We start from the raw sequence: 24,901 nt of genomic DNA, 5'->3' as shown, positions 1-24,901 counted from the left end.
CCGCCCCCCGCAATTCTGGTTCTGGTTCAAGAGTCAGATGCCTTTATAGGAGAGCTGCTTGTGGGGTGGGGGTGAGGCAGAGGAGGTGCTTTTTCCTCATTGGTCAGGAGCTTCCGAAAGGGAGCGAACCGAACACGTCGTCGTGTCCCTTTTGGCAGAGGCAAGTCAGTCCCCGGGGAAGTGGCCTTCTGCCCGACCTCTAGCACGGGGGCGCTTGGGGCTTCGGCATCCGTAGGGCACTAGGACCCGGCAGGGCTGAGGGGTAGCCCGTGAGCCGTGTTCGCTCCCTCCCATCCTCCTGCTCCAGCTCTAGCTCCCGCTCCATTGTCTGGGAACTGCAGCCGCGGGGCGGGCGGCGGGGACCCAGCCGGCCGGGTCGGGCCGGGAGATGCCGGGAGGACCGCGGCCACCTGAACTGCCCGCCTAGTCCCGGCCTTGAGTGGGAAGGATGAACGTCTGGATGGCGGGGCGCGTGGCAGCGGCTCCCCGGGGGCCCTGCGGCCCCTGGCTCTGCTTGCTGGTGGCCCTCGTCCTGGACGTCGTGAGAGGTCAGCGGGAGGGGCGGGGCGGGGCGAGGGGCAGCTGGGCCCGAGCAGAGGCCGAGCGCGAGGGATGCTCGGGAGCCGGGAACCCGCGAGTTCTGGGACTAAACCCCGAGCCGGGTCGCCCCGCAGCGTGCCCTGAGGGTTGGAGAGGTCTTATCCCTGGGATCCGGCCCCCAGCCTCGCGCCTCTGGCTTTCCTCACTTGCATAACCTGGCAACTTCTTCCTGACCCAAGGTCAGCGGGGTCCACGGGCTCTCACCGTCTTCCCCCCATCCTCGCCGTGTCCCCGCACCTTCCACGAGTTTCCCCTCCAGTCGCGACGTCTAACCTGGCTGCCCCCTGTCCCGCACACACCAGCTCCCTAATCTGCGGTACAGAGAGCTGTAGCCCCGTGGCTCCTGGCCTCCTCCCCGCAACCATCAACCCAGCCCCCACGGAACGGGAAGCAGCCCCTTTGCCCAGGACCTGCGAGATCCGCAGCCGCCTTCCCCCTGCCCCAAGGAGCTCTTTGACCTTGGAATTACTTCATCGGTGCCTTCCTGAGTATGGAGATCACTGGAGGAAGGGGCAGCGCCTCCCCTGTGCCCCTGCGTGGGGGGCCGACTGCCCTTGTCGTGGGCTGAGGCTGCTAGGTGGAGGAGGATGCCACGGAGAGCGAGGCATTCTCTGCCCCCTCCCCCCACCAGAGAGCTGAGCTCTGAGTGATGCGAGTCCGTGGGAGTCAGGCCACAGAGCATCTTGTAATTATCCAGGCAGTGGAGTATGGAGTAGGAGAAGAACCAGAAGCCAGGGTCTGCCCCCAGGGAGCCATAGTCACTCACCTGTTACACTTGGGGGTGGGGGTCGCGGGGAGTGGAGCTTCTCAGCCACATGCTCCTTGCTGGGGAGGGCCCAGAAGGAGGTTGAAACCGTCAAGTCCCCCAGCCCAGCAGTGGGGCTGAGAGCGAACTGGCTCTAGGGCTGCTTTCAGCCACCTGCTCCCCTCCCCAGGGGACCCAGCAGGAGCCCTAATAACCCCTCACACAGAGAGAAGAGGAAAGCCTTGTCACATCTATTATGCAGCAGCAATAACCCCTCCTCCACACAGCGCACCGCGGTTTACAAAGCCCTCGCCTGTCCACCGTGTCACTAAATGCTCGCTCGCGCTACAGGTGAGGAAACTGAGGCTCCAGGATGTTAAATGGCTGACCCAAGGCTAATCGAGGAAGAGTTAGGACGTAAACACAGGTCTCCAGACTCCCAGAACATCCTCTCCAGGGATGGGGGATGCTGGGATGAGTAAGACAAGGCCCCCAGCCGACAGACAGGAAGATAACTAATTCAGGGGCGCAGAAGACTGAGGGGACTGGTGGGAGGGCACGCAATCAAGGGGGGCTTCCTTAAGAAGGTGACAGTGACTCTTGACCCTGGAGGGAGGCGCTGCCCAGCAGAGGAGGAGAGACCCACACTCTAGGGAATGAAGCCCACAGGGTGCACGGTGGAAAGCAGCCCAGGGTGGAGAGGTGGAGGGTGGAGAGGCAGGGTGTGTAATGGTTGGTGCCTGGGCTCTGACTCCCAGCTCCATCACGTTCCTGCTGTGGGACCCCAGGCAAGTCCCTGAACCTCTCAGCTTCATTTTCTACAACCATAAAATGGGATTAATACTAATAGAACCTAGTTCTCAGAGCTATTACAAAACCCGAAAGAGTTAATACATGTAAAGTATTTAAAATAGTAGCCAACATATAACTTTCTGTCAAAAAATGTTAACTATTATTTTTAGGGCTAACTAATAGTCAGTTGATACAAACCTAATATGGTCTTAGGGGTCCTTTGCCCTTCTGACTGTTGGTTGAATACTTTGACTCTCTCCCCAAGCTTATGGTTCCCGCCCCCCTCCCCCATTCTAGACTTGCACTCCAATACCCAGTTGGGATGGGGTAGAAGGCAGCAAGTTCGGGGAACCAGTGCAAGGTTGCCATGGTGATGATGCAGAGGGAGGCGGGGGTGGGGGTGGGGATGCCCAGCCGAGTCTGGCCAAGGACCCAGGGGCTGAGAAACGGTCTCTACTTCTACGAAGCTCACCTCAACACCATCTTTTACTACATAGACCCTGTCTGGGGAGGTCTGTACCCCACAAATGCCTTGGTGTCAGAGGCAGGTAGGTAGGGGGCAGGAATGGGGGAGGAGGAGACATTGGGAAGGTTCTACTGGCGTGAGGAAGGCCTGGGTCTGTGGAAGGCAGAAGAAGGAATGACTCGGAAGCTGGCAGTCGGTCCTGGATGTAGATTCAAATCCTGGTCCCAGTTACCTCATCTGTGAAATGGGGAGACTCCCCCCGACACCCTGGGAGGATGGGACAGTTACAACCCTTTTCTTCGTCCATCGCTCAGCACTGCTGTGCCCCGGGACGAAGCTGAGTTCAGCCCCTGCCTGCCTTAAAGCTGTCACCATCCCTCCCCCTTCTCCCTCTTCAGTGGACTGTGACCAGGACCCCCTGGACCCAGTCTACCTGCCGGCGGCCCTGGAGCTCCTGGATGCCCCCGAGCACTTCCGTGTGCAGCAGGTGGGCCACTATCCACCTGCCAACTCCTCTCTGGGCTCCCGATCTGAGACCTTTCTGCTCCTGCAGCCCTGGCCCAGGGCCCAGCCACTTCTCCGGGCCTCCTACCCACCCTTCGCCACTCAGCAGGTAAGGAGGGGCCACCAGAGTCTCCTGGGCTAACGGGACTCAGAGCCAAGGTCTGCTGTGTGTCGCTCAGCCCTAGCTGAGCTCCCCATTTTCCAGAGGGGGGAAAAGGAGGCCCATAAAGGCTGTCTCCTGCCAGCCTGAGTTTTTGCTTCTCCCCACCCCTTGCTTTGTTGAGCACCCCCGTTTTCCCTCCAGGTGGTCCCCCCTCGGGTCACTGAGCCACACCAAAGGCCAGTCCCGTGGGACGTGCGGGCCGTGTCAGTGGAAGCGGCTGTGACTCCAGCGGAGCCCCACGCCCGCGTCCTCTTCCACCTCAAAGGGCAGGATTGGCCCCCGGGGCCTGGCAGCCTGCCTTGTGCCCGGCTCCACGCCACACACCCTGCAGGCACTGCTCACCAAGCCTGCCGCTTCCAGGTGAGTGTGAGGGCCCCACCTGGGCTGGCCCTGCTGCTGTGTCCACCAGAGGGTGGTCCCGGAGTAGGGAAGAGAGGGCTCACCACTCCCGGGAGGTTTGGAGGTCATGGACCACCTGACTCCATTCCTGCTCTGCTGGCTTTCGCGGGTCCCTCTTATTTAGGCCCCCTTAAGGAGTTCAGTCCATTGTACGTGACTTTGGGCAAGTAACGTAACCTCTCTGAGGCTCAGTTTCCTCATCAGTAAAATGGGATAATAACAATTTTTACCTCATATTGAGTTGGAATGGAGAATAAATGAGATGGCTGCAAGAATAGCTTTTGGCCCAATGCCTGGCACGAGAGCAATCCCTCAGCGAGTGTTGTATTATTGTTTGCATTTCTTTTATTATTGGAATTTCCGCTCTTTCGCAGTCTAGCACAGGGTTCCACTGGAGAGAGGTGTTCTGTGGGCTGTGGGATTCTGAGAAGCCTGAGGATTCTGAGTGGTCGTCAGGGCCATCCTGGAGCATGAATAGGGGCAGGCATTGGGGTTGGTTCCCTGTGGAATGAGACTGCTGCCAAAGGTGGAAGAACGGCCAGTGGACGCGTTCTGAGACCTAGCCTCAGTCGCGTTGCCAGTTGGCTGTGTCACGTGGCATACGCCTGTGGCCCGCGCTGGCCCTGCTCTCAGGGACCCCTGCAGCTCTGGGTTTCCCGCCCTGGGTGCTGGGACTCCCCTCCCCCACCACGCTGACCATGGTCGTTGTGTCTTTGCAGCCATCTCTGGGCGCCTGTGTAGTGGAGCTGGAGTTCCCCTCCCACTGGTTCTCCCAGGGTTCGGCCACGCGGGCCGAGCTGGCCTACACACTGGAGCCGGCAGCCGAGGGCCCTGGGGGCTGCGGCCCCGGCAGGGAGGAGGACCCTGGAGAGCAGGCCCTCCCAGTGGGCGACGTGGAGCTGCGCCCCGCGGACCCCCCACAGTACCAAGAGGTGCCCCTGGATGAGGCAGTGACTCTGCGGGTGCCTGACATGCCCGTGCGGCCCGGCCAGCTCTTCAGTGCCACCCTCCTGCTTCAACACAATTTCACAGCCAGCGTCCTGACCCTGCGGTGAGCACCGGGCCCCTGGGGGCGGGTCAGAGGCCGGAACCTCTGCAGGAAGACTGCGCAGGTACCTCTTCCTCTTGGGGTATTCAGTGGAATCCTTGACCTCTGCAAAACATGGGTCCGCCATACCCACTCCAGGCCAAGCACTGTGGTTGCCCTGGCAGCAGGCAGGACCCGGCGACTGGGCACGGCCCTGAACTTGGAATCAGAAGGAGGAAGCTGCCCTCCCCTGGCGCTTCCCTGAGACTCCTTTGTCCGGTGGGCTAACGTTACCCACAGGGCAGTTGCGGCTCCAGGGAGGGGAAACGGGAGAGGGCTTAAAAACTGGAAAGTGCAGTGCCTGGGAGTGGTTAATGCTCAGCTGCCCGGCAGAGGTATTTGCCCTAGTCCCATTCATCTGCATCTTTTCCCTCTTACCACCCTCACCATGGGTCCTTAGCCTTTGGACAGAGCTGGCTCCTTCCCATAGGAAGGCCCTCCTTTTGTGTCCGTTTCTTCGGGAAATGCCCCACCCCCAGCCATCCCCCACCCCAATCTTTTTTTTTATTAAATTTATTTAATTAATTAATTTATTTTTGGCTGCGTTGGGTCTGCGTTGCTGCGCGCGAGCTTTCTCTAGCTGTGGCGAGCGGGGGCTACTCTTCGTTGCGGTGCGTGGGCTTCTCATTGCGGTGGCTTCTCTTGTTGCGGAGCACAGATTCTAGGTGCGCAGGTTTCAGTAGTTGTGGTGCGCCGGCTCAGTAGTTGTGGCTCATGGGGCTCTAGAGTGCAGGCTCAGTAGTTGTGACACACGGGCTTAGTTGCTCCGTGGCATGCGGGATCTTCCCAGACCAGGGCTCGAACCTGTGTCCCTGCATTGGCAGGCGGATTCTTAACCACTGCGCCACCAGGGAAGTCCCCCCCACCCCAATCTTACTACTGCCAAGGATTTGCAGGGCGTGACTTGCCTACCCCATAATGGGGTTTGTGTGTGTCCCATCCCTGTGTCTCACAGGTGCCCGTCGCATCTCCCTGTCTCTCACGCCCTCCTCTCTCACTCGTATCATCGTTAGATCTCCCTAGACACTTAAAATATGCCAAGCCCTGTGTCTCCACTCGGGACCTTCAGAAAAGAGCAAGGCCCCATCCCCCTCTGGCACTAAGGGACCCCTAGTGGTAGGGAAGGGGACTGGATGGGCAGGGACTGGATTATATGCTCTGATGAAGGTACAAAGTGCTGCAGGGGCTGGGGTTAGGGGGATGGAGGCAGGGGAAATTCATCCTGCCACAGGGAGAGCTTTCTAAAGGAAATGGTATCTGTGTTGCTGGAGACTTGAAGAATGAGCAGGTGAAGAAAGGAAGGGCAGACCAGGCTGAAGGTACAGCCTGAGCAAAGGCTTAGAGGCATGAAGGGCGTCGTGCTCGTGTACTTCGGGTGCAGCTAAAGCTAAGAGTGCGTGGAGAGATGTCACAGCCAAAGAAGAAACTGGACCGGACCCTGGAGGGCCTCGGATGCCAGGCTAAGACTTGACCTTGTGGGCAGTGGGGAGTCATAAGTGGTCTTTGAATGGGGGAGAGCTGTGTGGCAGGACCTGCAATGAGATGAGGTCCTTCTGGGTCAGAGGATGGCGAGGAGGAGATTCACACTGGAGTCCCTTATCTTCCCGCTCTGATCCAGTCCACGCTTCAGCAGCCCCCTGACAAACTGGACCTGTGTCCCCTTCCCCAGGATCAAGGTAAAGAAGGGGCTGTATGTGACAGCTGCCCGCCCAGCCCAGCCAGCCCTCTGGACCGCCAAGCTGGACCGCTTCAAGGGCTCCAAGCACCACACCACGCTCATCACCTGCCATCAGGACAGGCCCGCGGGGCCGGACTCCAGGTGGGTGCTTCCCTCTCACGAGGGGTGGAGCGGGGAGGGGTGGTACTGGAGTGCTAGTGGGCAGATCTAGGGGGCCCGAGGGGAGGGGGCTGCCGGCCCCCATATTCCCATGTAGGCAGGCACAAGAGCAGACTCCTTCGAGGAAGCAGCACAACGCAGATATATCTTTTGTTCATTCAGCTACTATCTATCCATCCCCAGGTACGTGCCAGGTACAGTGAGTGTCTGTGAGTCTTAATCCAGGTGATGACAGTCTATCCTGGCCGCCCAGTCACAACCCTCACTGCCACTACCCTGCCTCCCACTACCAGCAAATGGGTCCCTTTTTTCCCAGCCATTAATATTCCCCCCAAAGCCCAGTTGCAGTTCTTAACATTGATGAACTCTTCTTATTCATGCCCTGAGTCTGGGTCAAGGCCATGTGCTTTGTAACCCCTGTTTGAATCCTAGTTCTGACACTTTTTGGATAAATAACTTGGGCAAGCCAGTTCAGCACGCCCCCGCCCTACCCCACCAGAGCCTCTGTTTCCTCACTTGTGAAATGGGAATAATGATGCATCCCTTAGGGTTTGTGAAAATAAGGTACCACCCAGCAAGCATCTAGGCTGGTTCCGTGAGGTAATTTATTATTCAGGGTGTCAAGTGGCAGTTCTGGGACCGGGAAGTGAATCTTCCTACTTGGTAGAAATTGACATTGGTGCTTCATGTCACCCCAACGGCTGTGGAAGACAGAGGCCTGAGTGCGGGGGGCCCAGGAAGGCAGGAGAGCCAGCGAGCGTTCTAGGGGTTGGTAAAGTGGCTTCATGGATCTTGAGTGGATAAGAACTTGGGCTCTGGAGCCAGGATGCTTGGGTTTAATCCCAGCCCTTCCACTTTTTGCTGTGTGACCTTGGGCGAGTTACATAACCTCCAGACCTCAGTTTCCTCATCTGTAAAATGGGGATAATCGTAGGACCTACCTCATGAATACAGGAAGTGCTCACAACAGTGCCTGGCCGCTCTCAAGCACTCAGATTCTCTCTCTTCTGGCCAGCAGCCCCCTTGAACTGTCCGAGTTCCTGTGGGTGGACTTTTTGGTGGAGAATGGCACTAGTGGGGGCGTGGCAGTCACTCGCCCTGTCACATGGCAGCTGGAGTACCCAGGCCAGGCCCCCGAAGCGGAGAAGGACAAAATGGTGTGGGAGATCCTGGTGTCGGAGCGGGACATAAGAGCCCTCGTCCCACTGGCCAAGGTAAGGGGTCCCCAGCTCTTCCCAGCCAGGCTGGGGGCCAAGTGAGGTGAAGAGCTTGGGGCTGAGCTCCTCCTGCACCCCCAGGCTGAGGAGCTGGTGAACACGGCGCCGTTGACTGGAGTGCCGCGGCATGTCCCTGTGCGCCTTGTCACCGTGGACAGTGGCGGAGCTCTGGTGGAGGTGACAGAGCACATCGGCTGCGAGTCAGCCAACACACAGGTCCTGCAGGTGAGTGGCACGTATGCGTTTGTGTACACGTGGCACACACAGCGTTCCTCCTTCCCCACTCAGGTCCCCAAGAGAACAGCTTTTTCTTGACACCAGTAACCTCATGAGGGGGACCACAGCTTTGGTCCCACCAACTCTCTCCAGAGTCAAGTGGGAGCTGTGCAACCCCCAAACCCCCAACTTAGGCACTTTCACGTTCTTACTGCACTGGCAAATGAACTGACGTGGGGGAGTTAAGAGCATGTACTTTATGGTGGGAAAGTTTTCATTTGAAACCCATCTTTGTTTATCAGCTAGCTGTGTGATTGTGGACAAGTCTCAACCTCTCTGAGCCTCCGTTTCCTAAGCTTTAAAATGGGAATCTATTTTAGGGATGTTGTAAGAATTAAAAGCACTCTAAGACAGTATCCAGCGGAGAGCAGGGGCTGCTGTCATAATCATAATACAATATAATCATTATCGAATGGTAAAAGTAAAGACAACTATTATTATTGGAGCCTCATAATGACCCATGAGGTTAAAAAAAAGGCAGGGCAACATTCCCCATTTTGAATTCCCCTCAGAGGGGCAGCCCAGGGCCTGCATTTCCTAAATTCTGGCCGCCTGAGTGGAGGTGTCTTTGGCTACCTGTGCCAGCACTTTGCCTCTGTGTAAGTGGTTCCTACCTGAGGGTTCACGGACGGATAGGTCTGCCTTGCCCTCAGCCTCTGCCTACCCACTCGTACCTGGTGGCTCCGGCACCCAAGCCAGGGGCCAGCACTAATGAGGAGCCAGAGTTGTGGATTCAAACCCTCCTCTGCCAGGAGAAGGATTTTGTCCTGTGCAGATAGCCAGTTCCCCCAGCTGAGCCCCAGGTGAACTCAGGGAAGGGCCGCTCCTGCCAGGGGAACGGATCTTGGCCGCGTGGGGAAATCTTAATCTGAGGACACGCATTACAGAAAAATACAGAATGAATTTCAACCGTACCCCTTTCTTATGGTATGGGGGTCAAGAGATGCCCCCCGGTCCATACCTGTCCCGGGTGGCTGTGCCCACCCCCTGTCTTCTGCCCTCCCACAGGTGTCCGAGGCCTGTGACACTGTGTTTGTGGCTGGCAAGGAGAGCCGGGGTGCTCGGGGGGTGCGGGTGGACTTCTGGTGGCGCCGGCTGCGGGCCTCGCTGCGGCTGACCGTGTGGGCCCCGCTGCTGCCCCTGCACATCGAACTCACCGACACCACCCTCGAGCAGGTCCGAGGCTGGAGGGTACCTGGCCCAGCGGAAGGGTAGGTGGAGCCCTGGGGAAGCTGGCAGGCCTTGACGAAGTCGCTCTGGGACTGAGGGTGCAGGGGACACAGCCATAAGCCCGAGCTGGGGTCTGAAAAACTGCCCCATTGCCTGCGGTTGCTTCTCCCCCCGCCCGCCCATCATCACCCAGCTTCTGACCGCTGTTTGTGATTGCCGACCTCCACTCCTCTCCTCCTTCCCTGCCTTACTTCTCTATAGTACGTATCACTTTCTAACATACCACGTGATCTGATTAATCTTGTTTGTGGTCTGACTACCCTCCACACTCCTCCCCTAGCATGTAAGGAGGGGGATTTTGTCTATTTTGTCGCCTGCTGTGTCCTCAAAGCCTAAGATGGCACTTAGTAAATATTGAGGGGATCCCACCAGAGCGCAAGGACGAGGTGGCCTCAGGCCTCTGGAATCTGAGCTCCCAGGCTTCCAGAGAGCGAGCACCGTGGGTCTCCCCCTTAAGAGAGGGTCTTATCACGCATAACCAGAGTTCCAATTAGGAGTAAGAGGAGGGCGAGAGCGGCTCGATGCATAGGCAAAGGCACCAGTCAGGAATGGGACTGGGGCGCGGCGCCTGCGGGTGGAAGGACCTGACCACGGAGGTGCGGCTGCGAGCGGGGCTTGGGGAACGTGCGCCCACTAGGAGCCGGGGGCCTCCCTTGGGCGGGACCCTCGGCCGGCTAGGGGCGGGGCCCGCGCTGACGCCCCGCCCCCGGGCCGCCGCTCCCCGCAGGGTGCTGGAGCCCGAGGCGGCAGGGGCGGAGGAGGCCGAGCGGCGCGTCCGCGGCTGCCGCCTGCAGTACCAGCGCGCCGGCGTGCGCTTCCTCGTCCCTTTCGCGGCCCACCCGCTGGACGGCGGCCGTCGCCTCACCCACCTGCTCGGCCCGGACTGGCTGCTGGACGTGTCCCACCTCGTGGCGCCGCACGCCCGCGTGCAGGACCCGAGTGTCGCCTCGCTGGAGGGAGGCCGCGTCCTGGTGGGCCGGGAGCCCGGCGTCACCTCCATTGAGGTGAGCAGACAGCCTGAAAAGGGTGTAGGTGACTCCCATAATGTTAATGGTCAGGTGTGAAGAGTGTCGGAAGGCCCAGGGTGTACCTGGGGAGGTATGAACCCAGGGGGGTTGGGGATTGGGTCAGAATAGGGCGGCCCGTGTAACGGAGGAAGTCCTCAAAGTATGAAGGGCTGGGGTTGGGTATGTGGGAGCCAGGTCTTGAGGTGCTACGGGTGGGAAAGCAGCCTGTGCAGATGCTGGGAGCACACCAGATCCCTTTGTAAGGGTGCTGGGTTCTCAGAGGGCGGAGGCTGTCTGTGTACGAGGGCCCCCCCCCACACACTTCCAACTCCCTCTCACCCTCAGGTGCGCTCCCCGCTGTCTGACTCCATCCTGGGGGAGCAGGTGCTGGCCGTGACGGATGACAAGGTCTCGGTGCTGGAGCTGCGGGTGCAGCCAGTGATGGGCATCTCACTTGCCCTAAGCCGGGGCACTGCCCACCCCGGGGAGGTCACAGCCACGTGCTGGGCACAGTCAGCCCTTCCTGCCCCAAAGCAGGTGACAGCTGGGGGGTCAGGGGGATGAGGTCAACATCTCCAGCTGGGGGTTGATAACAGGGGGATGGGAGGTACCTCCACCCTTCACCTTAGGGTTTTCGGGATGCGGACTGACTCCCTGTAAGGTAGTGAGCTCTCTGCGGCTGGAGGTGATCAAGCAGTGACTGGCTGGAGTGTGGCAGTGGGAGGTTATTAGATGGCTCTAACTGAGGACCCTCCCGATGACTCAGACCCCAGGGCAGAGTGGAAGACAGGTGATTGACGCATGTCCCCTCTCTCCCTGTGTTTTGTCCCTCTGCCTGTGTCTGTTTTCTCTCTGGTCTCTTCTCCTCCGTGTGGCCTGTCTCTGTGGGAGTGGTCTCTGTGTGCATGCGTGCGTGCCCTGGCGTGTCTCTGCCTGTGTCTGTGTGCCCGACAGGAGGTGGCCCTCTCCCTATGGCTGTCCTTCTCTGACCACACCCTGGCCCCCGCTGAGCTCTACAACCACCGTGACCTGGGACTGTCCGTGTCGGCCGAGGAGCCCGGCGCTGTGCTGCCAGCCTATGAGCGGGGTGCCCAACTCGGGGTGGTGGTGAGTGGGGCGGGCGTCAAGGGGCTGCCCCTGCATGTGGCTCTGCACCCGCCTGAGCCCTGCCGCCGGGGCCGCCACCGTGTGCCCCTGGCCTCTGGCACCGCCTGGCTAGGGCTGTCCCCCGCTCCCACCCCAGCCCCTGCCCTCCCATCCAGCCCCGCTCAGAGCTCAGCTGCCCCAGAGGCCAGCGTGGGTGGAGAACGGCGGGCGGCAGGCAGTGTGGGGGGCGGCGGGGATGTGAGGCGCAAGTTTGAGCAGGCAGCAGAGGAGGCCGGGAAGGAGAAGGCAGAAGCTAGGGAGGAGGCGGAAGAAGACGAGGAGATGGTCCCCGCCCCGCAGCGGGTCACCGAACTAGAGCTGGGCATGTACGCCCTGCTGGGCATCTTCTGTCTGGCCATCCTCATCTTCCTGGTCAACGGTGTGGTCTTCATGCTGCGCTACCAGCGCAAGGAGCCCCCCGACAGTGCTGCCGCCCCTGCCGCCCCCCAGCCCCACAACTGGGTCTGGCTGGGCACTGACCAGGAGGACCTGAGCCGCCAGCTGGATCGGCAGTCCCCTGGCCTGCCCAAGGGGGAGGGGGGCTGCCCCTGCGAGAGTGGGGGAGGAGGGGAGGCCCTGACCCTGGCCCAGGCCCCTGCCGGGGGCACCCCCAGCTCCTCGAGCACCCTGGCCAGGAAGGAAGCGGGGGGGCGGCGGAAGCGGGTAGAGTTTGTGACGTTTGCGCCAGCACCCCCAGCCCAGCTGCCCGAGGAGCCCGGGGGGGCCCCTGCCGTGCAGTCCATCCTGGTGGCAGGCGAGGAGGACATCCGTTGGGTGTGTGAGGACATGGGGCTGAAGGACCCCGAGGAGCTGCGCAGCTACATGGAGCGGATCCGGGGCAGCTCCTGACCCTCCCCGGCCTGCCTGGCCCGGCGCCGTGGGCCTCTCGCCTGGGCAGCCTCCTGTTCATCCTCTGGTGCTTGTTGATGCGAGTCCCCTGCCTGGTCCCTCGCAAGGACTCCCACCCAGGCCCCCTCTGCCCTGCCCCTTGTCATGGACCACGGTCGTGAGGAAGGGCTCATGGCCCATATTTATGAGAACCATTTCATCCTAATGTTGGGTACAGAATAAACTGAGAAGGAAACCCCAGCTGGGCCTGCGGCTGTCTGTTGGGGGAGAGAGGCAAGCGGGGAGTGGGGGCCGTGTTCAGCCACTGTCCCTCCTGGGACAGCTTTGGGAGGCTGGGCCCTGGGCCACCCTCTCATAGCGACCAGCGATCCCGATATACAGCAAGGCTGTGGCAGCCTGAATGCCGGCCAGCAGGAAGAAATAGAGGTCCATCCGGCATTTGTTGATGTTCCCTGGGGAAAGGAGGGGTTGGCATTCAGGTCAGGGCAGGGCTCCCCCAGCGCTGCCAGCTGAAGCCAAAGTGGGCAGCGGGTGGGGTCTGAAAACACAGGGCAGATAGCCCACTAGCATCGGGCTGCCCTGGGTGTCTCCTGTGGTGTCTCCAATGCCCTGGTAGCTTGCTGTTCTTTCAGGGGCTTAAAACATAAGTACCACAGAGAGAGGTGACCCTTAGCCAGAATGGCAGAGTTCCGGAAGCAGGAAGGTGCCTTGGAGGTCTGCTGAGTTCACTGATTCCTTTTGGACGGTTAGGGTACCTGAGGCTCAGGACAGGACCATGCTGTGGGCGCTGGGCCAGGTTTGGGCGAGTGCCCCGTACTGAGTCTAGCGTGCCATTTCCATCTGCCTGGGGTCAAAGCACTTGGCAGTTGGCATCACCTTTCCAAGTCGCCCTCCACCCATGTCCCATTCCCGGGGAGGCCCCCCACACTCACCAGAATCCTCCGGGCAGTGCAGCCAGCCCCCCGGCAGTGACAGTAGTGCCACCAGGCTGGAGCCTAACAGCGAGCCCACCCCAGACAGGCAGAAGAAGATGCCCATCATGGCGCCCTGCATGGAACGTGGGGCCTCTGAGTACGCAAACTCCAGGCCTGCAGAGAGGGAGGAAGGACGACCCAAGGGGCTGGTGGAGGAGCAGAGCCTGCTGGGCCACAGCCCTCCCCTCCCCCAGCCAAGCCTCCCTCCTGGCTTCCCCTGGGTGACCCCTTGCCTCTGCCCTGCTCATCCCCCCTGAACACCTCCACCTGGATGCTCCCACACTGCCCTGTCACCCCTCTTCCCCTTCCTCCTGGGTCTCCCATTTCAGTGACAGAAGCCCCGTCCTCATCCTCATCCTCTCTGTTGCCCACCCTCTCTGCCCACCTTCAGCATCATCATCAAATCATTTTTTTTTTTTTTGGCGGTACGTGGGCCTCTCACTGTCGTGGCCTCTCCCGTTGTGGAGCACCGGCTCCAGACGCGCAGGCTCAGCGGCCATGGCTCACGGGCCCAGCCGCTCCGCGGCATGTGGGATCTTCCCGGACCGGGGCACGAACCCGTGTCCCCTGCATCGGCAGGCGGACTCTCAACCACTGCGCCACCAGGGAAGCCCCATCATCAAATCATTTTGATTCAACCTCAGAAATCTCCCAGTGTCTCCCCCGCCCCATTCCCTCTGCCCCGGGCCACATGGACAAAGGGAAGACAGAGAGGACCCCCTTTGCTCAGAGGCCTTGGAGAGGGCCTCATGGAGGAGAGGGCAGTTAGACTGGGAATTCAAGGGGAAATGGGAGTTCACTTCCAATCTGGGAAATGGGAAGGCAGAGGGAACAGCAACCGCGAAGTCACAGAGGGTGGGGAACATGGCGCCAGGGCGCCTGTGGGGACAGGTGGTGTGGGGAATGTCTTATTCACCTCTAATCCCCACTGCCTGTCGCAGTGCCTGGCACAAACCAGTGCTGCTAAGTCCCCACGGGGTGACTGCAGCCCCGCTCAGAAAACCCTGCCTTCCTCCGTGCAGACAAGCTCCAGAGGCCGTGCCCGTGAGACCTCTGACTTCGAGGCACCACCAGGCAGAGCCCATCACCCATGCGAGAGCAGGGGAGGGGTCCAGGATACCTGGGATGCTGGCAAAAATCTCACTGATTCCGATGAGCAGGTACTGAGGGGTCTGCCACCAGATGGACAGTGGTGCTGCATAATATGTGTTCTGCCCAATCTGCTGGGACACCGTCTGGTTGTGACTGACGTACTCTAAACGCTCCATCTCCAGGACTCCTGGTGGTGGGGAGAGGGGCTACAGTCAGGCCCACTGTAAGCAGCTTAGCCCATGACAGAGCTTGGCATGTAGTGGGTATTCACTAAGTAGCCAGTCATTGACTAGGCAGCATGTAAGGAAAAGAACACTGGCCCTCCATCTCTTCCCTTTTTGCCTTGGCTGCTAGGAAGCTCAGAACTAGGTTTGCACTCAATAACCGTAACAGCTCTCGTTAACTGAGAGGCTGTTATAGGCGAGGCATTTAATATGCATTCTTATAAGTAAGAAAGAGAAATTTAGGTTAAACAATCAGCCCTGAGTCACACAGCTGATAAGTAACTGGGGCTGTATGTGCGCCCCAGCGTGTCTAGTTTCAAAGCCAGCCCCGTTCCCATGATATCATATGACTCCTCTACTGCAGCGTCAAGTATTACAATAGCGTTTCTAATCTGGCTTTCAAGTTTAGTTTATCTCCTTCCCCTTCATTGCTTAGAAGACAGCTGTGCTCTAGTGGAATGAACACCAGATATGGAATTAGGTGACTTGGGTTCCAATCCTGGTCCTGCCACTGGCTAGCTGTGTGATCTTGGGCCGATCACTTAACCTCTCTGAGACCCAGTTCCCTTATGCAAGAAGTAGGAATCAAAATCCCAGGATTATTGTGAGGATGAAATAGGACAAAGTGCACTAAAGCATGTAGCTGAAAACGAATCTAGTTTGGTTTTCATACTTGGCAACACAATACTGCTTATTGAGTTTTAGTTCCTCTGGCTCCTTGTGTTCCAGGCATGGTGCTGGGTGCTTTACTGACTTCCTCTTGTTTAATCCTCACAACACTCCTGCTAGACCACATTCCATGAGGGTGGAGCCTGGCCTCTGCACAGGGTCTGAATGAATTACTCTCCCCATTTGAAAGATGAAGCTCAAAGACACTAAGTAACTTCAGGATTATTAAGTCGCAACGTGAAAAGGGCTGAGGTCTGTGCAGTAGCATGCAAGCCTTCTTTACCAGAGCTTCTTTCCTATGAGAGCCTTCAAATCCTTTTGAAATGGAAGAGGGAAGAGAATAAATAATAGATACGTTTTGAAAAATGTCCGCCAACTGCTAAACGGCTGTGTCTTTGGGAAATGCATTCAACACATTTTTTGAGCACCCATGTGCATTATTCATAGCAGTGAATAAAAAAGAAAAAAATCCCCTGCCTTCAGAAAGCGTACATCCCACTGGGGAAAATCTTTTTTTCCTCTCTTGGCCTGAGTCCCCTCATCTGTCAAAACGAGGGGAGGCTGGACTCAAGGAGGAGGGTCTCTTTCAGCTCACATCTTCCAGAAGCCAAGACTGGCACCCACGGGCGGAGGGTGTACTTGGCCCAGGCCCACAGCTTCAGCATCAGCCCCTGGTGGAGCCAGCCTCCCCCCAGCCCCAGACAAAGGCCAGCCCCCTCCCCAAGGCCCTCCACTCAGGCCGACATACCTGCCACAATGACCGAGGTGAAACCAAAGAACATGCCCAGCGCCATCTTCTGCAGAGCCGAGGGAAGCAGCTTGCAGCGCAGCAGTAAAGGATCGAGCAGGTGGTCCTTCACAGGCACCAGGATCAGCAACACCATGACGTTGGCCAGGAGGAGCCAGGCTTCTGGGATCTGGGAAAGAAGGAACCAAGAGAGGCAGGCTAGCAGAGCAGGAGGAGCTCTGGGCTGGAGTCCGGAGACCTGGACTCCATCCAGACTGTCCCTGGGCGACCCAGAGTCAGTCCTTTCCCCTCCCCTGATTACACGCTCCTCGGCTGTGTAATTAGGGGATGGATTAGATCAGGGATGGCAAATAGGTTCCTTCAACTTCTGTCAGTTGGTAGTGGCTGCCTGGAATGTTCATGGGCTCAGCATGAAAGAATGCCATGATAGATTAGTGATGTCTGCCATGGGCAAGGAAGGGAGGTCTAGTAGCAGGTATGTCATTTATCTGCCAGCTCTGAAGGTCTTTGATTTTAAGAGTCTCTGAGATGCCAAGGAACTGGTTTGGTAAGTCCTGGAGAAAGGCAGAGATGTGAGCATCCAGGATTCCCACAGAGGGAGGGAGCAGGGTAGAGCTGAGAGTGCCCCGAATGTGCCTGATCTGAGGGCCTGGTGCAAACTGGGCAGTGAGGCCCGCTTCAGAGCAGCAGTGGGTGGGAGTGAAGCTGACCTGAAGTCTTGTATGCACCTGAGCCTTTTGGCAGGATGTCTGGGCCTCCAGGTGCGTTTCCTGTATCCCGAGGATGCCGTGCCGCTGGGGGACGGGAGTGTGGCGGCAGCTTCATTTCCTCCTTTTCTTAGAGGAAGCCCCCGGCTCGGCCTGAAGTGGGGGCTGATCACATGTGTGTCTTTTACCTTGTAGCCACTGCCCTGGGCCCTCAGAGCCGCGGATCTGTTGGCAGGGTAGTCTGAGAAGATGTCCGGGATTTGGAGGTGAAGACCTTGCAGGACATAGGTGGACTGCATCTGCCGAGAGAGCTGGAGGTGAGGCTGGAACAGAGGTGGCCGCCTCACCTCCATCCCAGGATGCTCCCAGCTCCAAGGCAGGCATTCCTCCGCAGCAGCAAGCACAGGGCAGCCGGGCAGTTGTCCCCTCGTCCAGCTTCCCACCCTCCTCCCTCCCCGGGAGTTTCCTTTGCTCTGTTCCCAGGCCTGAGGGCTGTGCGTGCAGCTTTGCTCCAGAGCCCAGGCCCAGCTGGTCTGGCTCACATTCTTGTCTCCAGGGCCTGGCACGGAGTAAGTGTGGATAAATATTTGTTGACATGGGGAAGATAATGCATGGCTGTCCCCACAGGGAGCGCTCATCTGACACTGAGGCCAAGCTGAGCCCCACAGGTTGACACAACTGGGGACTGCGTAGGCACTGACCCGCCAGAATGGCCCTGGACAGCAGCAGGGGCAGGCTCCAGGGCTCCCCGCCATACCGGCCATTATCCCATTCGTTGCTGTATGAGGGAGGGGGCTCTGGGAGAATCCTGCAGGAGGGCCTGGGGCCAGAGGAGGGCACTTGGGGTGCTCAGGGCAGCAGCTGTTTGCTGACTGGTATGGAAGGATGTCAGTATTCTGACAACTGGTACGACTAGGGATCAACCATGGACACGCATGTCCCATCATAGACACCTTCTGCCTTTGTGCCACCCCCACGTAGCAGGCTGGCCCTGCATGACCCTCACCCTCTGCAGCTCACAACAAGGTTCCTGCAGAGCGTGTGTGAGAGGCAGTGACCTTGTGGACTGGGGATTAGAGGCTGGGGTTAGGCTGCTGCCCACCCTCCACACACCCACACACACATTCACTGCAGTAACCTTCCCCTTGGGGAGTGGGCGGGAAGCAGCGGTTTTCAGACCTGGCTAAGCGTCAGCATCACCTGAGAAGTTTATTACACTGGAGACTCCTCCAGCAATTCTCTTTCAGTAGTCTGCGGTGGGACCTGGGAATCTGTATTTTTTTAAAGCTCTGCAGGGGATTCTGAGGCGCGGCCAGGGTGGGGAACCACTTGTTGCAAAGCACTCGGGGGACTAAGCTTGCCCCTAACTTGCTGTGGGGCCTCGGGCAACCAACACACCTTCTCTGGGCCTCCGTTGCCAAGTCGGAGAATCTGAATGCTGCAGAACTGTTAGAGCCTCTAGTCTAACAGGAAACTGAGGCCCGGAGAGATGGGGTGACTTATTCAGTCACTGGGCCTCAGACCTGTCTCCAGAGTTCCTTGTGCTCTACCACCCAGAGTGTAATTATTGGGACGGCTTAGCTCCAGGCGCCACCCCAGCTGCTACGTGGCAGCAGTTCACTTTGTGAGCCCCTCCCCCTTTCCACATACCCTGAGCATCTACCATGAGAGATGAGACCAGTGAGGGGCCTGGGGAGCGAGTCCCCACAGAGCGAAAGGGCGGGGGTGCTGACCTGGAAGTATACCATCCAGTAGGGCACCAAGGTCACCATGATGGGCAAGATCTTCACCAGCACCTGGAAGTTGGCGATGTCCTCCTGGGGGGAAGGGCCAGCCTGGGGAGACCTCTGATCAGGAAGCAGCTGGGTGCCTGGAGGGTCTCTGAGGGGCCATAGAGGCAGCAGATAAAATGGCTGCTACCGTCACCCGTCACCACCACCACGGCCGCCTTCCCACCTCCCCCATCATCCGCTATTTAATCCCACTCCCCTATCACAACCTATCACAGACATCATCTCAGAAATCCCACCCTCATGTCCTCCGCTCCACCATCGGCATCCCTTTTGCCGTCATCACCATCACCAAAGCCATCCCCTCCGTGGAGTTCTCATTCTATCACTATTATTTTTCTGCCACTGTCAATACTATCACTGCCATCCGTGTGGCAGAGTTGGCGATCAAGACCCACTCCATCCTAGAGCTGTGGCCTCTCGGGTCCTGGGGGAAGTAAGACCAGAGGCTGTGGCGAGCAGAGTCTTGGGGGATTTTTTGGCTTGTAGTGTTGGTGTGCCATGGGAGCCAGGGAAGCCCCAGTCCGTGCCTGACTCAGAGAGAGAGGCTGTCACTCCAGTCCCCCCAGCGCACTCTCCAAGTCCATCCTCCTCAACAGGCAACATGGGAGCCCTCTCCCTACAGAACAAGGGATGGAGAGGTAGGGGTGGAGGGAACATTATCAGGAGACAGGAAAGATCAACCTTTACCCTTTACCCTTTGCCCTTTGTCCTGAGAGGCTTCTAATCCCTACTTGCCCAAGAGCCTTGCCTCATCCTTTGAGATTCCAAAAGGGACGATACCGGTGTGGTGTGACAGCCACCATCAGCTTCTCCCCACCCAGTTTGTGACGTTGTTCTTCCACTAACAGGTGGATTTTAGCTGCCCTGCCCTTGAATCTGAGCTGGGCTGTGACTGCACTGACCAACAGAATGAGGAGGAAGTGATGCTTTGGGACTCCAAACCTCCAAAAGGCCTTTCAGGGACCGACAGCTTCCACTTCCTGCCCTCTGGAACATTCCCTCTTGGAATGCTCCCTCCTCTTGCAGCCCAGATACCTTGCCGGGAGAGGCTCCGGCCACCTGGGGGGCAAGGGCACACGAAGGGGAGCCGAGGTGTCCTCGTTGACAGACAACGTTGACTGCCAGCCGGGAATGTGGGCCGTCTTGGATGTTCCAGCCCTTTCAAGTCCTCAGTGACTGCAGCCCGCCGTGATACCATAAGAAGCAGAACTGTCCGGCTGAGCCCAGTTACCCACAAGGTTTTGAGGGGTAAAAAAAGGTGGTTGCTTAAGCCATTAAGTTCTGGGATAGTTAGTTAGGCAGCAATGGACCATTCAAACAAAACCTTACAGCAATGCACCAGGTTGGGGGAAAGCATGTTCTATACCTTTTCCATCTAGATCCCACTGACAGGAGCTGTAACTGGGTCCAAGGTCTGGAGACAGGTTTGCTTAGCATAAGTAGTCAATTAACTCAGGGAAGAGAGGGGCAAAAGGAAGCCATTGTGCACATGCAAGGCCATTCAGAACCTTCCTCCCTTGAATGCCAGCTAATGGGAAAGGGAGCCAGTTTGGCTGACATCTTAGCCTTTCTTATACTTAATACCCAGGTAGCGTAGACTGCTATCCCAACAACCTTCACTGGTAGATCATCTTCATAAGCACCACTCTACTGCCATGGTTATCACCATTGCCAGCATTTATCTTCATTGTCGCTAATAACACCACCATCCCTATCTTTATCACCACCATCACTGTCAAGACCACTAACATCCTCATACTTTCTACGGTTAGTCCACTGCCAATACCACCACCATCACCCTGACCTCCGCCAGCATTCTCAGTCATGGCGGGCAGCTCTAGCCCACTGGGGAGCTGGTCATCATAAAGGGCTACCCCTGGAGCTGATCCAGAATGTCTTTAAACTGGATCATGTGGCCTCTTCACCCAGAGCCCTCCCCTTACCTGGCAGAGTGTCGGCGCCACCGCCTGGGACAGCAGTTCTGGAGAGCAAGTCTGAGCATGGAGGACACCTGGCTGCCCGTGGGGGGCTTGGTAATGAAGCTGGGGGTGGCGAAGAGGAAGATGAAGAAGGCCAGGCCCACACAGCCCACGATGATGCTGTAGCCCAGCAGGAAGTTGATGTTCTGTTGGATAAAGGCCAGCACCAGCAACGACAGCACGGCACCCACATTAATGCTCCAATAAAACCAGTTGAAGAAGCGGCGGCTGGCGTGGCGGCCAAGGTCCATCACCTGCCGGGCAAGGGTGAGAGTGAGGCCCCAGGAGGTGCGAGGGCGCCCTGCCGCGCGCCTGCACCCCCTCTCCCACAGAGACACTTCTTGGATCAGTGGGTGGGTGTTCTGGCACTTTCCTCATCCTGATCACTAAATAGATGCTCAATAATATTTGTTGAATGAATGAATAAACCCTTCTCTTGGGAGTCACCTGTTAATGATCAGGACATTTTGACACAGCTGTTTCTTCCTGCCCTTGACACACATTGCTTTTTTCTTTTTCTTTTTGCGGTACACGGGCCTCTCACTGTTGTGGCCTCTCCCGCTGCGGAGCACAGGCTCCAGACGCGCAGGCTCAGCGGCCATGGCTCACGGGCCCAGCCGCTCTGCAGCATGTGGGATCTTCCCGGACCTGGGCACGAACCTGTGTCCTCTGCATCGGCAGGCAGACTCTCAACCACTGCGCCACCAGGGAAGCCCACACATTGCTTTTTTATTGTCACTAACTAGTACACACAACAGATGTCTCTGGTGCCCCTTTGTTCATTTCTAGCTGATTTATCCCTTTGTCTTTGAGCAATCCATACTGGGCGTCACCTTCATAGTCAGAAAAAAGCCACTCAAGGTCTTAGGTCTGTTCCACATTATTAAATAGGATTTGTGCATATTACTGAAAGGACAGTTAAAGTCTAATTGAAAATTTCCTCTGCAGTTTGCAGATGCAAATGGAGTTTTCCATTGTGCTCCCACCGCAACTTGCCTCCCAGTCAGACAAAGTTGGCATAATCAGGGAAAGCAGAAGCGGTCCCAGACACGGCCCCAAGAGCGGGTTCTGGCCTGACGCAAAAAAAAAAATGTGGGCCCCCCAGCAAGGGCAGTAAAGCTGAAAATCTTTACCCAGGATTTGGATCAATCTGCGACAGCCAGGCCCCAGGCCCCCTTCCGGTCTGCTGGCTTGGATCAACTGCACTGGCTGCCCATACCTCTCCTAGACCCTGGTCCCAGATTCTGACTCAGCAGATCTGGGGCAGGGCCCGGGCATCTGTACGTTTTAAAAGCAGTGATGTCTGGAGGTCACCTCTCTAGATAAATGATTCTGTACCCCATCACCGTTTCAATAACTCCCCAAATCTCAGAATCCATTATTCTCCTTCCACCCAGAGATACATATATCCATTAGTTAAGATTTTATCAAGCTTTAATTTCTGTAGCTGCATGAGGAAAAAAGTAACTAGGTATTTTGTTCATTTTCCAAATGTAAACTTTTAGTCCACACAGGTGCGCTTAAAACTGCATCCCCTTGGAGATTCTGAGGGGTCCTCTTGGGGATGAGGAGGGAGGGGCCTGTCCACTCGCTGAGAATTCTCACTCACTGAAAATCCTTGCTGTAGACTTTCAAGCAGAAAATTGAATAAGTCCCATTAGGAGCAGGCACTCCGTTTATTAATTGGATATAAATGAATATGACAGTTGCAACTGTAAGGGGAGGACCAGGCAGCCCGTTCAGGATATAAATGAGCTCTCCCAAAACAAGCAGCCACTTTGTTGAGAATGATGGATGGCCCTTTCTGAAATCAGCAAGTGTGTTAAACACTCAGCTCCTGGGTATGGCTGTCTGTCAGATGGTGCCAGCCCCTCCCACCTGCACCCCCCATCTGACTGCCCCCCCCGAATTCTGCAGCAGCCCCCTCGCTGCTCTGGTGTGCCCACTCGTGTTACCCACATCCACTGCCTACCCTGTAACCAGAGCCATTTTAAAGAACTCAATCTAATCTAATGGGGCTTCCCTGGTGGCTCAGTGGTTGAGAATCTGCCTGCTAATGCAGGGGACACGGGTTCGAGCCCTGGTCTGGGAGGATCCCACATGCCGCGGAGCAACTAGGCCCGTGAGCCACAACTACTGAGCCTGTGCGTCTGGAGCCTGTGCTCCGCAACAAGAGAGGCCGCGATAGTGAGAGGCCCGCGCACCGCGATGAAGAGTGGCCCCCGCTTGCCACAACTAGAGAAAGCCCTCGCACAGAAACGAAGACCCAACACAGCCAAAAAATAAAAATAAATAAACAAATGTGGGGTTTAAAAAAAAAAGAAAAGAATTTTAAAAAAATCTAATCTAATGATTCCATCCCTGTCTCAAATCATTTTAGTGTTTCTGAACTGTCCTAGGGATCAGGCCAGACCCCCAGGCAGCCTTCCAGCCTGGCCTGGCCCCACCCAGAGTCCATGCTACCCAGTGGCCGAGCCTCTGAGAGACCAATTCTGCCACCAAGAGGAGGGACAGACAGGAGGCAGTAGGTGGCTGAGGCCCTCTGGAGGTCAATGAAGTCAAGGGCACCTGGGGGCGGAGTGGGATGTCAATGAAAGAGCAGAAGAATTAAGGGAAGCTGAGAGATTCCCACTGGCAGATGCTGGGGGTCTCCTGGTCTGCAGGAAGGTCAGTGGCGGCTGAGAAATGGATGGGGCTGTCCTGGGGGCACTGAATCCCCCATCATCAAAGGAATCCGAACAGGCTGGATGAGTCACTCCTGGGTAAGGACTCCGGAGATTGTGTCGGATGCCGCATTGTGGTTGCCAGCTGGATGCAATATTCCTTCCAAAATGTCCCCTTTCTGATTGTAATACATGCAATTAAAGAACATTTTAAAGCAATTAGGAAAAAAGTACAGCTAGTCCAGTGGCACCTGATCACACTACTGTCACAATTTTTTCCAGTTTCCCCCTTTTGTTGACACCTGCTCTTTTCACGCGGCTGTACTCATGCTCTGTAGGCAATTTTGCGTTGCTTTTGCTCATTAACACTGTATGTGGTTTTGTTCAAGTCACGTTACATATTTTTAAAAATTACTGTCTAATAGCCCACTGAGTAGAGCTATCAAAATATAGCCATGTTATCACACAGTATTTACTCATTCATTTAACAAATATCTATCGAATTTCTCCTATGTGCCATGTTCTGTCCAAAAGTGTACAGAAAAAGGCGTAGAAGTTAAGGTATTGGCCCAGGTGCCTCTGGCTGGTGAGTGGCAGAGCTGGGATCTGAACACGTGGGCCTGCCTCAACCTCCGGCACAGCTGGCAAGAAGAGGCTCCCGCCTTCCTCTAGATCTCTACAACACACAAAGATGGGGCCCAAGGTGTGGGGCCTGATGTGCAGCTACCCTAACCTGCTCTTCGACCTGCTCTCTATGAGACCTCAGCCAGGCCGATAAACATCCTGAAACTCCAGTGTCCTACTCCGCAAAATGGACATAAAAATACTACCTACCTTCTAAGTAGTTAAGAGGACGAAATGAGTTAAAACACTGAAAGTGGCACATAGTCAAAGGCCAGCTATGGTTATCACTATCGTGCCATCGTTTTTGTTGTAGGGGTCCGCACCCCCAAACCCCCAACCCCACAGCTTCTTTCAAATAAAGAAACTGGGCCCGGAGAGGGGTCACGCAGGCTGGCAGCCAGGGCCTCTTGACTCCCGGGTCCATCGCTTTCCCTCCGCACGCCCCGGGCCTCCCGACGGGGCGGGCCCTCTTGTCACTCACCTGGTCGGCACCGAAAGAGGTGAGGTTGCTCCTGACGGAGCTGGCGGCCAGGGCGAGCAGCAGCAACACCGCGTAGAGGGTGGGGGCGCAGTAGGGGGTGGGCGAGGTGTGCAGGCAGCCGTGCGAAGGGCAGGCGGGCCCCAGCGGCAGGGAGAGCATCTCGCCGCAGAAGGACCTGCGGCCGTCGGGGAAGGCGGTGGCGGCCAGCAGGCCGGAGGCGGCCAGGTAGAGCAGGAGGCTGAGCGCGATGGCGCGGTGGCGGCCCAGGTATACGTCGGCCAGCCAGCCGCCCACGGGCGCCAGCAGGTAGGAGGCGCCCAGGAAGACCAGCGCGGCGCGGGACGCCTGCTCGCCCGCCCAATGGAAGTCGGCGCTGTTCAGGTAGAGCACCAGGTTGCCCGCGACGCCGAAGAAGGCGGCGCGCTCCAGCATCTCCACGAGCAGCACCGCGGCCGCCGCCGCCCGCCACCACCGTCGGGGCTCCCGCGGCCTGCGCTCCAGCAGCGGCCGGCGCTCCCCGGACTCTCGGGGCTCCACTGGTGTGCGCGGCCCGGGCATCCTGGGCCCCCGCTGCGCTTCTCAGACCCCCACCCTGTCCGCAGCCCTCCGGCCCTCCCCCGCGGCCTCCC

At 57.6% G+C, this 24,901-nt stretch overlaps 2 protein-coding genes across 9 annotated transcripts; one reads left to right on the top strand and one right to left on the bottom strand.

Annotated features, from left to right (window-relative positions):
* Positions 1-344: 344 nt before the first annotated feature.
* TMEM132A (transmembrane protein 132A) lies at positions 345-12,558 on the top strand. 7 transcript variants are annotated; one of them, XM_060303154.2, is made up of 12 exons: positions 347-548; positions 1,633-1,696; positions 3,002-3,216; positions 3,412-3,630; positions 4,389-4,720; positions 6,426-6,575; positions 7,609-7,807; positions 7,892-8,035; positions 9,095-9,297; positions 10,044-10,320; positions 10,669-10,860; positions 11,278-12,558. In XM_060303154.2, the coding sequence occupies exons 2-12, from the start codon at positions 1,678-1,680 to the stop codon at positions 12,316-12,318; spliced, it is 2,991 nt and encodes a 996-aa protein (XP_060159137.1). In that variant the 5' UTR covers positions 347-548; positions 1,633-1,677; the 3' UTR covers positions 12,319-12,558. The 7 variants fall into 7 exon arrangements, with proteins under 7 accessions (XP_030705190.1, XP_030705189.1, XP_060159137.1 ...); XM_030849330.2 differs by lacking the exon at positions 1,633-1,696 and having other exon boundaries at positions 345-548; positions 7,612-7,807; XM_030849329.2 differs by lacking the exon at positions 1,633-1,696 and having other exon boundaries at positions 345-548.
* SLC15A3 (solute carrier family 15 member 3) lies at positions 10,049-24,901 on the bottom strand. 2 transcript variants are annotated; one of them, XM_030849331.3, is made up of 8 exons: positions 24,273-24,899; positions 20,469-20,758; positions 18,466-18,613; positions 16,921-17,031; positions 16,026-16,194; positions 14,413-14,571; positions 13,251-13,406; positions 10,049-12,770 (listed from the first exon to the last, which is right to left on the bottom strand). In XM_030849331.3, exons 1-8 carry the CDS (start codon positions 24,828-24,830, stop codon positions 12,616-12,618), a joined length of 1,746 nt encoding a protein of 581 aa, XP_030705191.2. In that variant the 5' UTR covers positions 24,831-24,899; the 3' UTR covers positions 10,049-12,615. The 2 variants fall into 2 exon arrangements, with proteins under 2 accessions (XP_030705191.2, XP_060159138.1); XM_060303155.1 differs by having other exon boundaries at positions 12,645-13,162; positions 24,273-24,901.

Source organism: Globicephala melas, chromosome 8 (assembly GCF_963455315.2).
Source record: "Globicephala melas chromosome 8, mGloMel1.2, whole genome shotgun sequence".
NCBI classification, from domain to species: domain Eukaryota; kingdom Metazoa; phylum Chordata; class Mammalia; order Artiodactyla; family Delphinidae; genus Globicephala; species Globicephala melas.
Note: the sequence above shows the minus strand (reverse complement) of the source record. Positions and strands in the feature narration are given on the sequence as shown.

Coding starts and splice junctions, on each gene's coding strand:
- TMEM132A (XM_060303151.2), top strand. CDS start 2,848: ATGGGGAGACTCCCCCCGACACCCTGGGAGGATGGGACAGTTACAACC. Junction 4,721..6,425: donor GCCAGCGTCCTGACCCTGCG/GTGAGCACCGGG, acceptor CCCCTTCCCCAG/GATCAAGGTAAAGAAGGGGC. Junction 8,036..9,094: donor CCAACACACAGGTCCTGCAG/GTGAGTGGCACG, acceptor GCCCTCCCACAG/GTGTCCGAGGCCTGTGACAC.
- SLC15A3 (XM_030849331.3), bottom strand. CDS start 24,830: ATGCCCGGGCCGCGCACACCAGTGGAGCCCCGAGAGTCCGGGGAGCGC. Junction 20,759..24,272: donor CCTCTTTCGGTGCCGACCAG/GTGAGTGACAAG, acceptor CTTGCCCGGCAG/GTGATGGACCTTGGCCGCCA. Junction 17,032..18,465: donor ACTGGATGGTATACTTCCAG/GTCAGCACCCCC, acceptor CTCTCTCGGCAG/ATGCAGTCCACCTATGTCCT.